Genomic DNA, 14,290 nt, shown 5'->3' with positions numbered 1-14,290 from the left:
TGTTTAACCCGGAAGTGGATCTACCGAGGTTCTGTAGTCTATTCCGGGTTTGCAAGCGAAGTGTGGATAAAAAATTGTCTTTAAATGATGCAGCTTCACTTTACGAAAGATGTTTTGCCAAATTCTGTCAGCGGCGACTTCCAAAACCTCAACAAATTCAACGAGCAGGTAAACAAACGCGCGACATTTGAGGGGATGTCTGCCTCATTTCGCCAAAGGTTGAAGGAAGCTAGCGGATGACGTCAATCACTCAACGTTCTCCTACTAAAGTTTCTCAACCGTTTTGATGTGATTTGTCACAAACTTTTGTTGATTTGCAGCAATTTCTTCGTCTGATGGAAATTCTCTTCCAGTTTTTGTTGAACCCAAAAGAGGTAAACGCACAGACAGAAATGATATGGCAATTTGGCTGCATTTTCCCCCTCACTGGATCTGTAGAATATTTCAAATATTACAATTATTTGTATTCATAAACTGGGCTACAGCGAAAGTAGATTGTGCATACTATGGAACCTCAATAAAACGGACCCCGATATATCTTCCTTTAGATAAAATAGATTGTTGGGACGGACCAATGTATCCAAAGATGAGCTTCCATTTATCACTTAAAGTTGCCGTTCCAGAGTGAGCCGCTGTTGCTTACTGGCACTGTGATGCAATGGAGGCATAGAATGGGACTGGCACATAGAGCTCGTGCACCTTCGTCATACAATAACATGACTCGCCATATTGCCGGTCAAACAAAGCATTGTTCAACGCTAAATCCGTTGAGATGAAACGAAAATACGTCTTATAGCACTCCATCTAGGGTTTGTCGGATACCGTTAAAAATTTAGAAGGTGATGATAAACGAAGGTGCGTGGAAAAATGAGAGACAGTTTGCATACGGGATCCATTATTAAAGCCGAATTCGATATTTTCGCCGATAAGAAATTGGACTATTAATTCGCTTCCACTTGTCTTGGACAACTGGATCTACACAGGTATCTGGTAAGTAAGTCGTCGAGATTTACACGAAAAAGTTTGAAAGTGTATAAGAGTCTGGAGGCATATAAATACTTTGTTGCTGTTCTCAATCAAGAATAAATCCCACATACTGATGGACACACTCAGATTTTTTTCAATACAAATACCAATATTTAAATAAATGACCCCTGGTTTTACACAAACTCTCATTCATTAACTATGATTTAAAAAAAAAAAAAAGGAAGGGGAGTAGGCTCCTCCGTACACAGAAGTGTATTGCGGCTATTTGCACACACACCCCTCTAAACCTCTCTGTGACAGATGTTTTTTTTTTTTAAATACGCATTGTTCTCAAATGATTCAATTTGGCATTATAAATACTTCGTAATTTGAGATTAAGAATAATTCCTACTTGAAATGAAATGATTGCTACACAGGCGTCTGTATTTGGTTGAGCACAATCCATCACGTTTAATTGCCGAAATCCATCGCTCGTTTTTGGTCTTTCCATCTGGTATTCAATACAAATACCAATATTTAAATGAATGACCCCTGGTTTTCCACAAACCTTATTCATTAACTATGTTCGGGGGAGAAAAAAAAAAGTCGGCTCCTCCGTACACGGAACCGTATTGCGGCCACACATACACCTCTAAACCTCGCTGCGACTGATGTTTTTTTCTAAAAATATGAATTGTTCTCAAATGAATCAACTTGGCATTATAAATACTTCTTGATAATTCAAGATTGAGAAGAATAATTCCTACCTGAAATGAAGTGATTGCTAGAGAGGCGTGTGTGTATTTTGGTCGGGTACCATTCATTCCGTTGAATTGCCGAAATCCATCGATCTTTTCTGGTGTTTTAAGATGGTATTCTATAGAATGATCTCTTTGAAAATCTGTCTTGTCTGTTGTATCTACCAACAGCACAACAGGTCTCGGGCAATTTGGAAAAATCTGCTTTGGTGCAACGGCTCCTGCAGTCTAGAGCACCTACGTTTGACCGGCAATATGGCGGCGTGCAAACTGTGACGTCACGTGCACGAGCTCTATATCCGGTTCACAGATATACAACAATAAAAATCATATCCAATTTCAGAAGATGTACTTCCTGTGCTCATGTGGAGACCAATTGACGTGGTGGCCTTGTGATGGATATGGTACCACAAAAAGAGAGTGGATAGAAGCAGTGGTAATTGTGAGGATTACAAAACACAAGTCTCTGGAGTCTGGAACATACTTTCTGTGGTACAGTAACATGTATTATGGCGGCAGATGAAGCACTGGTTCGAGCGTTGGGCTCACACTTCTGAGGATCAGGGTTCAAATCCCGCCCTCCCCCTGTGTGGAATTCTCATATTCTTCCCGTGCTTGCATGTGTTTTATCTGGGCACTCTGGTTTCCTCCAACGTCCCTAAAATATGCATTAATTGGGGTCCCTAAATTGCTGCTAAGTTTAGGTGCGATGTTGTTTATCTCAATGTGCCCTTCAATTGGCCGGAGTGTACCCTGCGTCATGCCTGATGATAGCTGGGATAGACTCCAGCACTCCTGCGATACCCTTGTGAGGATAAGAAGCTCAGAAAATGGATGGACGGCGAACATGTTTTGTACGTCAAGGTGTTTGCCCATGGCAACAGATTTGGAACCAGGAAGCACGCTAATTTCTTGTGGCTCATGAAATCAGCTCTCCTACAATGAGTCCTGTACATCAACGGCCCCACGTTGACCAAGCACACTGGTGTGGTAGATTTGGATTAAATGTTACACTTTTGAAGATTTTCAAACTTTAAAAAAAAAATACATTTACAACTTTGTACTAAAAACTTGGCTTTTTAGAACATGAAGAAAACTCATTTTGTACTGTATTGTATGATTATATTATTGTCATTATTATGATTGATTATAATAGTCTGTTCGATTGAGGTTCCCCTGTTTACGAGATTAAAATTAATGCAACAAAAGTTAAAACACAAAAAGCAAGCCCAAGTATTTCAAAACGAACCATTAAGGAATAGATAGTACAATATTGACCCTTACATTTGTAGAATATTACTGCTCTAGATAATTGTGTGTGTGTGTGTGTGTGTGTGTGTGTGTGTGTGTGTGTAGACAGAGAAGTTAATGGAGCAGCTGAGTGACTTTGCAGGTGAAAACAGGATGAGTGCAGGCCCACTCAAAAACCTCATGAAGAGCGTCATCGTCGTGCCACAGGGTGAACTTGTCACACGCGTGCGCACACGCGCAGAACCAGGATCCACAGTTACACCCGTTCCATTCTGGCATGACCCTCGCCATCCTTTGAAGGAGTTTCTAGCCCACACTAAAAAGAAAAAAACATACAGTTACAAAATTTAAAAAATAATTTTGAGACAACTACAACTTCATCCAGAATTTACAACATTAATCCTGAAAATGTACAAGTTTTTACCACGGAATTGTGACTATTTTTTGAAAACATCAAACTTTTTTTTTCTCCCAAGAACTATGTTCTCTTGTCATTTGAATCTCAAAAGTATATAATTTATCTGGAAAATCAAAATATAGTGCTTTATTCTTATAATATGACTTTGATTTAAAAAATATACCACATTATTCTAACTTGATAGGAATAAGTTCTTTTTCCACAAAAGCAATCCACTCATTCTCGTAAAAACAACAATTTTAATCATAGAAAATACACAAGTTTTCATATGGAAAATATCCCACTTTATATCTAAGTCTGACTAAATTGAAAAAATTTAGAAAATGTACTTTTTTTTCCTGAAAATGTCTGCCTTACTTGTAATATTACAACTGAAATCTCAAAAGTACGTCCCTTATCTTGAACGTTATTTTAAAACAAAATATTCTGAAAAAGTCAAGTTTATTCTTGTAATGTGATGACTTTAATTATGAAAATATACCATGTTATTCTTCTAATATATTTTATATATAGAAAATTACCACTATTCTTCCAAATACAAAATGTTTTATACCTGTAAATATACACCTGTTCTTGTAACATTCCATCTTTAATTAAAAACTACTCTCAAATATTCTAACTTTTAATCTTAAAAGTATGGTAGTATAACAATTTTAGTCTGAAAAATGTAAATTTTCATCTTTAAAATAATTGCAATATTTGTCTTTTAGTTTTTTTTTTCCCCAACACTCTTCATTTTACCACTCCTGCACACCATCCAGTTTTAGATGTCGCACAAACATAAAATGAAGTTGAGTCCTATTATTGATTAAAAACCAAAACAAAACAGTTTTTGGTTCCTTTCTTCTTAGGTGCGATGAAGCGAAACCTGACAGCTGAGCAGCTGAAAGAAGATCTTCAGACTTTAGGTATGTCATTTACCTATCATATACCGCGTTATGTTGACCCTGAACAAAGTTCGAAACACCCAAGAATCAATATTTTTGAAATATAGTTTCTCGTGATTAGTTGACTATTTGCCCTTCCCAAAAATCACAGCCATTTGCATTTTTTGGTCATAAAACGCCTTTTGATGCTGCCACAGCTCTCTATAAATCGGAATTAGTGTCAAAGAAGTACAGTATAATGTATAAAATTCATGTGATGGCCTCATGTGTCAATCAGATGTTGTTTTTATTTATTTATTTTTTTGCCGCTGCAGGACTTCACGAGGACAAGGCGGCTCACTTTTCACAACAGGTTTCACTGTTTCTTATCTTGTCATGGACGTTGTGAATAGTCGCAATTTTCTTTGACCTTTGAAAGCCAGTCCGACCCCCAGGGGTTAGTCCCACTGATCACAAGTCATCCCTTCCAGTGGGCGGAGCATCGCACGAAGCTGTGCAGACTGGCCGTGCAGCAGACGCTCACCGTCAACCGACTAGTAGACATGGAATGGAAGTTTGGGGGTGAGAGGAATTGTGAAAAATGACATTTTTGGATAATGATTCATTCATCCATTCATTTTTTGAGACACTTATCCTCACGGGGGTCGTGGGAGTGGTGGATCCTATCCCATCTGTCATCGGCCGCGACGTGGGCTACACCCTGAACTGGTCAGCAGGCAATTGCACGGCACATAGAGACAAACAAGCATTTTGTACTCACTATCACACCAAGGGGCAATTTAGTGTCCAATTAATGTTGCATCTTTTTGGGAAGTGGGAGGAAACTGGAGTGCCCAGAGAAAACCCATGCAAGGACGGGGAGAGCATGCCAAGTCCACACAGGATTTGAACCGTAGTCTTCGGAACTGTAACAACCTGTAAAAGATTGATTTGAAATTATTTTTACATGTATGTACTACATACAGAGGGGTGCAATTTTTTTTTTGCAATACGTTGAAGGGTGCCACTACTAATAAAAACACAGGACTATCATGTTAGCATTTCTGGAATAAGAATTAATATTTCGTCCATAGGCAAAAACCTCCCAAAATAACCCTAGTACAATATTTTTGGGATGGCGCAACGTCATGACAGGATTGGGGGGTGTGGACTTTTTCATGGCCCCCAACCTTCGATTGACAATCGTTCAATTCCCCACCCCGGTAGGGAGCGCGGGAAAAATTAATCTCCCAAAGGGAGGGGCGTTCAAAAAAAGTTTGAAACCCACTGCCCTAACCACAAGTTTGCTGACTCCATCCATCAATTTTCCAAGCAGGTTATCCTCACAAGGGTCACAGGAGTGCTTCAGCTTTTCCAGCTAACTTTTTGCTGAAGGTGGACAACACCCTGAACTGGTCCCCTGTCAGTCTGACTCCCCACGTATAATTAATTGTTCACGTGACCAATGCTAGCCGTCGAAGAAATACTCTATTCTATTGTACTTTAAAAAAAAAAAACTCGAGTAGTGATATCGTTAAATATAATGTCTGAAATTAAAATTAAGATTTTTACTTTTCACATGGGTTAGATGAGTTATGCCCAAACTTTTTGCAGCGCCCCCTTTTTGGAGATGAAATTTTAAGCCCCCACCCCACCTTCAAACAATATTTCTTGGGAATCAACAAAAAAATTAACAGCTGGGTGTAACTTAATCATGACAAATCTTCATGATGGGGGCGCGCCCCACAGTTTTAAAGTCACAAGGTTAGATGAACATTGTGCTGCTCCTTCTATTTGCATCTTGGCCACCTGGGGGCGTTAAAATACAGATATCTTGTCAAATGTCGGGATAAAAAGTACAAAGACGTCAGAAAAGAAAATAATTGAAAAATCTGTAAGTGCAGGAGCAAACTTTGCTTTACTTAACTTCTCATGGTTGTCGTGGAGGTTGTTTGTACATTTCTGAAATATTTTCTTTGAATTGTTGCATTGTTCCTTTGGTAATGTGATCAGTGTTTGTGACTCGACAGTGACCGTCGGCACCAGCGAGATCCACAAGATGAGCAACATCTTTTTACAGGTAGCAACCCACACATGCACGTACACATTTTTATGTCACTTTTGAATGAGTGTGGGTGACCAGAGGGCAAATATTATATTTTCTAGTGTAATGTTATCATTTCAATCTTAAAACAACACAGTTTGATACTCTCTTGTCTTTCTCTCTCGTCTCTATCTCTCTCACTCACTCACTCACTCACTCACTCTCACTCACTCACTCACTCACTCACTCACTCATTAATCAATCCATTAAAGTTTTGTTGGTCTTCCTTGGTTGCAGCTGAAACTGGTTGTCCAAAAGGGGAGTTCCACGGAAAACCTCTACATGGGTGAGGGAATTGTGATGAAGGATATTGAAGTACATTGTGGGAAATATTGGTGTCTTTGGTGTGTGATTGTTTTGTTTTTTTTTTCCCCCTTTGAATGTTTCAGAATTAAGCCTTCCCCAGTTTTACAACTTTCTGCGCGAGATGGAGAGAGCCAAGGCGAGCATGGACTCGTTCAGCTGAGTGATTGTGTGCATTTATGTAGCCTTTTCTCTTTGTGTTTTTATGAATTATGTGTGAGAACATTTGTACAAGCCACAACAACACATTTAAATCTAACAATAAAATTATGTCAAGAATGTGTGTGAATATGTATGCATACTTTATATCTAGTACCAATCGGCAGAGGTGGGTACTAATTTGTGCCAGGGAAGTGTTGTACAGGGATTCTGGTGGACTTCATTGGGGAGCTTCATGCTCAGGAACTTGCTGCTGCTGACGTCTTCCACGGCAGCGTCATTGTTGAGCTGTGTGTGTGACTGAGTCGAGATATCCTAAAGTCTCTGTTTATGTCCTTTGTCTTGTCAAGATTGAGGATCAGATTGTTGACCTTGCGCCAGTTCACCAAGTGCCTCAGCTCCGTTCTTGTAGGCCAGCTGTTTGTCGTCGTAGATGTGGCCCGCAGCAGCCGTCATTCGCAAACTTGAATCAGTGTTTGGAATTGTTTCTGGGACAACAGTTGTTGGTAATCAGGATGAACAGCAGGGGGCTAATGGCGCAGCCTTGCGCTGTAGAGTTGTGTCCCTGATGTTGAGGGTGTTGTTATTCATACACAGGCAGACTGGGTTCTGCTGGTCAGGAAGGCCTGTAGCCAATTACATTGTGGGGGTGCTGGGTACCAAATGACTGCACGCCAGATGCTGAGGGATGACCGTGGTGATTGAGGTTAGTTTAAGACTAAGTCGTCCAGAGGTCCAGTAGCCCCAGGGACAGCTGGGATAGACTCCAGCTCTTTCACAGCTGCAATACAAACAAGTAGTTTAGAAAGTGGATGGACTTGCTTCAGTCTTCTGATTGACTGAACTCAGGGCTTGGATATAAATTTGAACCATGCTGGCGAAAAGAAAGAAGAACCCGACAGAGGAGGAAGAGGAAGTGAGAGCGACGTTCCTCTTCATAACGGGCAGCAGACGATGCTGCTGGGCTGGCGGAGCCTGGACTGCCGCCAGCTTCCTTGCTGCCATCATGTGATTGACTGCTCTCCAAAGTGTTGCTGGATCCATGGCCTCACGCATACCGTACGTACTATACTTTTTTCCCCCCCCCTTATACTACACCGTTGACATTTCTAGCATATGTTTGGCATGGATGGCGCTGAGCTGAGCTGTCACTGGCAGAAGCAGATGATGTAATTTGTGCTACATTTATTTTTGATGCATCTCATTTGTAGTACTTGGCTGTAACTGTAAATGTACTTTTTCCATTTTCCGTCGTACACGGTAAATGATTCAAATTCACTCAATTCATTGGAAAATATTTTTTTTAATAAACAATGTAATTGGTCATCTATCGATGCCAGGACAATTAAATACTCTTCCACTTGATGGCAGACGGTCCAATTAAGAAGTGTTCATATTTACGTGTTAGCTTTCATACAACAAAATAATACAAAAAGTGAAAATCATAACTTGTACAGATTCATACATTCAACTTTTCAGAAGGCCAATTTCAAGCTATTTTCCATGTTAAAATATTTTTTACCTTTTTTTTTTATGTAACTTTCTAACTTCTTGGCATTTGTTAGTTGTAAACCCAAACCAAAATAATACAATTCAGAATCACGATTTCCTCCGTGTGCTAAGTCCAAGTGAGTCTATGAATTGAAGTTCTAATTTTTCGAGTTGCACCAGTAGCTTTGTGTTCAGCTACTTAAGTATGAGAGTGTACAGTATTGTCTCCAAGCGCCCAATTCACGGCGAAGATTTGCAATCTCTTCCTGACCAACTTTCCGTCATCCGCCCATCTGCTTGTAGTTGCGTGACAACTACTTTTGGCTGCTTCGGCCTTGTGGATTTAACCAAATTGGTTTATTTTTCCGCCATGTCAGTTCGTCACTCACTACGCCCCTCACTGTGCCACCTTAAAGGATGTGGCAGGAGCTGCGTTGATTGGATGAGATCGAAGTTGGCTGTAAATGCCACTTCACCAACACTTTGGTACCTCTTTTAAAGACCAAGTGTCATCCCTATAAACATTCTAAAATAGATATTGTAATGAAAGATACATATAACATTATTGACTTCAATGTCTATATGAAAAAATAAATGTGAGCGGAGAGCGTGTCATCCATGCGCAAAGTTGCAGAAGTGTCACTCTACGATATCCAAGTGGTCGCCGTATTAGCTGTGTCCTCCGTCCGTGACGTCACCGGGACATTCGCCACTGAAAACATGCGGTGCACCCTAATTATGGGAGACGAACACATCCCTTCTGACACGGAAGCTCTTTTTCGAAAAGGAGAACACCACACCGACACCCTAACGCACCAACCGAGTTAAGTTAATGGGGCAATATTACACTATTCTTTCAAGCCCTCAGGGCAATATTACACTATTGTTTTGAGCCATATTCAGATAATATGCGATCAAGGCCAAACCGCATCCCCGTCCGATCCACTTCCGAGGCGGAGATGAGCCATTGCGGCTCATCGCAGCCGGCCAGTGTGGCTTATGACTGAGCCGAGCCATACTGCTTTAAGGGGCGTGTTCAAAGAAGCCGCAGTACAATGAACAACACAGTCAGCCGGGGCGCTTTACTGCGCACACGCGGCTGAGTGACGTATTCTCGGCTGGATTCTTCAGAGCCGCCTCCGTCCGCAAAGCCCGATGCGCAGGCTTCGCAGAAGCTGTGACTGCCGAATGTGGCGCCTCACCCGGTGTGGCTGATTTTGAGAGCCGTGCTGCTTTTATGGGGATGTTCATAGCCGCCGGAGTACTCTGTGAACGCCGTCGAGCCGGGGCGCATTACTGCGCGCACGTGGCTGAGTGAGGCATTCTTGGCTGGGTTCTTCAGATTCACCGCTGTCCGACGCGCACATCTACATATTTCATACGCAGATCTTTTGTTACGTTATGAGAGACCAATTACGTGGTCTCCCCCAAATTATTATTTTTTTTAGTAGCTGAATACACACCTACCTGTGATTTGGAACCCACAAAGCTCTCGTCCCCGTGCAATCCATTTTCACAACGAACCGGGTCTCTTGGAAACTTACGAAGGGTAAAACCATCCTCCCGAGTGTTCAAGCAATGTCCAGCAATTCAACGAGCCGGCATTTTGGCTAACACGAAGAAACAACGATCTACCTTCCTGGAGGTAAAGCTGATGGAAACAAACGAGTCCACTTGGGGGCGCCGCTGTCCTTTACATCACTTCCTGCTTCTTCTCGAAAACAAATCCCTCGAGAGGGTTTTCATGGCGGGAGTTACAAAAAGCTGCATACGTCAAAATCATGTTTTGTGGTGGGGAAAAAAAAAAACGCACGGGCCCATATTGGCTGACGTTTTTTCATTAATAACATACTAAAAATCATCCATTTCATGACACTTGATGTTGAAATACCCTAACTGACACCAGTCCACGAAATGACCAACAGCGAGTCTCGCCCTGCCTCCTCACTGAGTGACACCAGGCGTGAAAACAGATGTCTTATATCTTGCTTTGTGCATATACCAATGCAAAACATGGACAGGACGTACATTTATTTTTATTTACTTGGGGTGGCCAACCTCACTTTCCAATGTATGATTTGTGACTTTGAAAGTATGCAGCTGTAAAACGAGGGTGCACCCCGTTGAATGACGAGAGAATGAGAAAATTACATTTCAAAATACTTTGGGTAATCTTAGTAACAGAGATGATATTTTTATTTTAACGGACAGGTGCTTGAGCATCCCCTAGTGGCTTGTGTACACGTGCCGGGCGACGACGATACAGTATACTGTATAGATATTTTTTTGGTGAGATTTGTTTTGGTGGTGGCCCGTGACATTCTTCTAATGACGTGTGCCTTGGCTAGATTGGAAGAGTTGGGAGACAGCGGCGCACACGGCATTCAGCATCAACCCTTCATTTGGGCAAATGACTTTCGGTGAGCCGTGGAAGCAAACAAATGTTCACATCATTTTGACTGCAATTTTGTCCGGCGTCGCTGTCGCGCAACGTGCACGCGCACATTAATGACCGCACTTCGTCTTTCCTCCCTCAAGAGAAGTCAACAAAGTGCACGTGCGTCGGTCCAATCATGTCAACGAGCCGCACCGCGCAGCACCAGGACAGGGACCCCGGCCTGGGCCGGACCTTCCGACAGTGGTGCCTGCGGACGTACGCGGAGTCTGGTAAGACGAAGACGGTGACGCGGCGCAAGTACGACAACATCCTGCATGCTCTGTTGCACGACGACCACCAGCATCAAAACCCCAAGAACGCCAAGTTCAAGGTCTGGATCAAGTCCAAAGGCTTCCAGGTCGGGACGCTGCGAGACGCCTGTAGGACAGGAAGTACCGACGCCAAAGTCCTCCTTGTGCCCGTCAAGACGATGGTTAGTGGACCCGCTTCCTCTTTGCTCTCGCAGTACAGTGAACACCGTGCGCGTGTGTGCGTGAGAGCGACCCAGTCCGCACGTGGTCCAGCAGCCAAAACCAACGAGATGACGCTCATTTATTTTTGCATGTTGGATTACTCAAAAAAGGAAGAACGAAAAAAAAAAAAAAGATAATTCATGTCCGAATTACGTATAGCGTTTATTTCTAGATTTGGTATTTATTAAATTACCATTGATTTTAAAATGTTGTGTGACGTGCTGGATAATTTTGGGGGATTGCAAATCGTGTGACACTTGCTGTTTTTGAAATTAGACCATTGGTTTCTCATTTATTAATTTGTAAATGTTGACAAAGACATTTCATAATTTACTTTTTCCATTTAGTCTCGTAACTTTTTTTTTCGTTTTATCTAACATTTTCCAGTTTAAGAGTAAGAAACGTGATTGTTGAATTAATTTTTAAATGCACAAAATATTTTTCATTTTTTTTGAAGCTCTAACTTATAGTTGAATTTTTATATATACTTATTTCAGTTAACTTGTAATTTTGTCTCTCTTTTGAGCTGCTTGCTTTCCCAACAAATCTTTTACATCAGAAGTGAAACTGAACAATCAGTCCCGAGTGGTGCTGTTATTGGACTTCTGTGCTCGTCACGGGTTGCCCATAACGAACGCCATGTTGACCCGTAAGGGTGGTCCACACATACACATGGCACCAGGACTCCCTAGACCGCAGTTTGATCGACTTTGTGCTTATGTAGTCAGACTTGCGACCGCATATCTTGGACACTCAGGTGAAGAGAGGGCCGGAGCTGTCAACTGATGACCACCTGGCCGTGATTTGGCACCAGTGGTTGGGGAAGATGCCAGTCCGGCCCAAATGTATTATGAGGGTCGGCTGGGAATGTCCGGGAGAATCCCCTGCCAGACAGAGTTTGAACTCCCACCTCCAAAAGAACTTTACTACAGTTCCGGGGGATGTGGGTGACATTGAGTCCGAGTGGACCATGTTCCGTTTCCTTCATTGCAGTGGCCGCTTAGTGGTCAATGCCTGTCGTGGCAGCAATGCCCGAACCCGTTGGTTGGGATGCCGTGAAGCTGAAGAAGGAGTCCATTTCTGGCCTGTGGGACTCCCAAGGCAGCTGGTTGGTACCAGCTGGCCAAGTGGAACGCTGCTTTGCTTGTCGCTGAAGCAAAAATTCGGGTATGGGAGGAGTTCGGTGAGTCTTGGAAAAAGACTTCTAGACAGCTTTGAGGAAATTCTGTTCCACCATCCGCCATCTCAGGTGGGGACAGCAGTGCACCGATGACACTGTGTGTAGCGGTGAAGGGATGCGTCGGGTCGTTATGAGTCGGTGAGGAGAATTCTTTGAAGACCTGCTCAAATCCACCGACACACGAGAAATCAGAGTCTGGGTTCTCTGAGCCGGGCTTTCCTATCTCTGGGGTTGAGCTCACCAAACTGGTTAAAAAGCTCCTTGGTGGTTAGGGATCAGGGGTTGATTAGATTTGCCCGGAGTTCCCAAAGGCTCTGGATGTTGCACTGGGTGGACATCGGGGATAGATGATGATGATGATGATGCAAATTATTTTGATATTTTCCACTTAGATTGAATGTAATTGTTCTTTAGTCAGTGAACTAGTTGAGTGTATAAGCAACGCCTCAGCTGGTTGCAGTAGTGCACTCCATTTTTCTGTCTTTGCATTAAATCATGATTGATCAACACAACTGATCCATTCCTACAATCATGTCCATAATTATTATTTATAATTAGCCTACCCTTGCAAAAAATAAGATAAACATTCGTAATGGAGGACATTTAGCGCAGCATTTTACAAATTCTTTGTACGTTACAGTGTGACCCTGCTGTATCGGGGTTTATAATTTTTCAGACAGTCACTCTAGGGGGGTTGTTGGTTGTCGTGGTGATGATCAGAATCCTTGCACCTTGTCCTTGCCATGTTGAGTCTTTCATCTATCTGAGGGTAACTTATTTGGTCTGGATAGGAAAGGCGGAAAAACATCGGCGACTGCCTGTCTGAACTTTCACATTTTTGGCAGGCGTGGATCAGAAAAAACAAAACACGAACCTTTTAGCCAACGTTGGCCACCTGTTGCTCGGCAGGATTCATCAGGCTCGATCATTTCGTGTTCATCAACTAGTAAGCTACCTAGCGTGGCGACATATAGGGGACACGTTATTAGAAAAAGCCTCCTTGTTATAAACTGCAGCTGGTTACTCTGACGACCTGCACTTACATCTGCGTGTGTGAGTGAGTTTGTGTGTTTGTGGGTCAAAAAGGTGGACATACAGTCTACAGTAATAGCTTGAGTTGAAATGACACACAATGAGGTCAGAGGTGGCCCTGAAAGTGCTCGTTACCACGTGTCTCGTGTCTGTCTTTGATTAACGAACTGACGAATGCGGCAATGTTTCGACACATTTTATCCATACTCATACGCCTAGCGGTTAAGCCTCACACGCATACTCACTCACTACAACAGAGAAAAACCACTGCTCTATTCAAGAGACGTTTTGAGGTGCCACCCACATATGGTACTTTATACTGCTCTGTATTATTTTGTCATTGAATCGCAACCAACATGGCGCTATTGTCGAGGAAGGAGCAGATTGCGCATGTGGAAATTCACGAGAAATAAAGTGCATTCATTGATTGCACTAGTGCATTTCTGCAACGGAGTCTCTCCACGCTTTGCTTTTTAATCATGTGTACCTGTTTGTACAGTCACTGTTGGGCAGAAACTTCTTGCATCCCAAAATGTAACTTCTTGTCACAAATCCATAGTACTGGTCAGTCCCCACGTGGGCCTGTTATGTTTCCACACTATTGTTCCATCTAAAGCATTGTCAAACTCATTTTGTAGTGGGACACATTTGTAGTTACAGTTTCCCTCAGTGGCCCGTTATGAAATCATAAATAAGTGTTTTATCGTAGTATTACATACAACCAGCAAATTGTTGAGTAACCACTGGTTTCGAACTCAGAAGTCAAGGATAATAGTTTGTAAAAATATTGCTGAGGTTACTATACAAAAAAAAGTTCGGTAGATGCTTGCAATATCTCAATATTTTCATTAA

The 14,290-nt window shown here is 42.2% G+C and overlaps 2 protein-coding genes across 7 annotated transcripts in view; both read left to right on the top strand.

The window, feature by feature from the left end:
* Positions 1-6,947, top strand: commd7 (COMM domain containing 7). Of its 3 annotated transcripts, XR_009795999.1 has the most exons (10): positions 1-168; positions 321-374; positions 3,081-3,183; positions 4,245-4,301; positions 4,595-4,632; positions 4,751-4,841; positions 4,906-4,988; positions 6,290-6,339; positions 6,601-6,649; positions 6,753-6,775. XR_009795999.1 is itself a non-coding variant. In XM_061826794.1 (9 exons), exons 1-9 carry the CDS (start codon positions 85-87, stop codon positions 6,827-6,829), a joined length of 537 nt encoding a protein of 178 aa, XP_061682778.1. In that variant the 5' UTR covers positions 1-84; the 3' UTR covers positions 6,830-6,947. The 3 variants fall into 3 exon arrangements, 2 of the variants coding, with proteins under 2 accessions (XP_061682778.1, XP_061682769.1); XM_061826794.1 differs by lacking the exon at positions 4,906-4,988 and having other exon boundaries at positions 3,081-3,117; positions 6,753-6,947; XM_061826785.1 differs by lacking the exon at positions 4,906-4,988 and having other exon boundaries at positions 6,753-6,947.
* A 579-nt stretch (positions 6,948-7,526) lies between these two features.
* The window catches only part of LOC133504481 (nucleolar protein 4-like), a 59,574-nt gene continuing 52,810 nt past the window's right edge, over positions 7,527-14,290 (top strand). For 2 of the 4 annotated variants that reach the window (XR_009795969.1, XM_061826753.1), the window contains exons 1-2: positions 10,125-10,736; positions 10,855-11,186. Coding sequence is in view for 1 of the 4 variants with exons in the window: in XM_061826753.1 (XP_061682737.1) it covers positions 10,727-10,736; positions 10,855-11,186 (342 nt within the window). In the remaining 3 variants the exon portion in view is untranslated. Of the gene's footprint in view, positions 7,885-10,124; positions 11,187-14,290 lie in introns of those variants that run through there. The other 2 variants (XR_009795971.1, XR_009795977.1) reach the window with 2 other exon arrangements.

Source organism: Syngnathoides biaculeatus, chromosome 2 (genome assembly GCF_019802595.1).
Source record: "Syngnathoides biaculeatus isolate LvHL_M chromosome 2, ASM1980259v1, whole genome shotgun sequence".
NCBI lineage: Eukaryota > Metazoa > Chordata > Actinopteri > Syngnathiformes > Syngnathidae > Syngnathoides > Syngnathoides biaculeatus.
Note: the sequence above shows the minus strand (reverse complement) of the source record. Positions and strands in the feature narration are given on the sequence as shown.

Excerpts from the sequence above, each read along its gene's own strand:
- commd7 (XM_061826785.1), top strand. The coding sequence starts at position 85 with ATGATGCAGCTTCACTTTACGAAAGATGTTTTGCCAAATTCTGTCAGC. Across the intron at positions 375-3,080 it reads TTTTGTTGAACCCAAAAGAG|ACAGAGAAGTTAATGGAGCA; the intron begins GTAAACGCACAG and ends GTGTGTGTGTAG. Across the intron at positions 6,650-6,752 it reads CACGGAAAACCTCTACATGG|AATTAAGCCTTCCCCAGTTT; the intron begins GTGAGGGAATTG and ends TGAATGTTTCAG.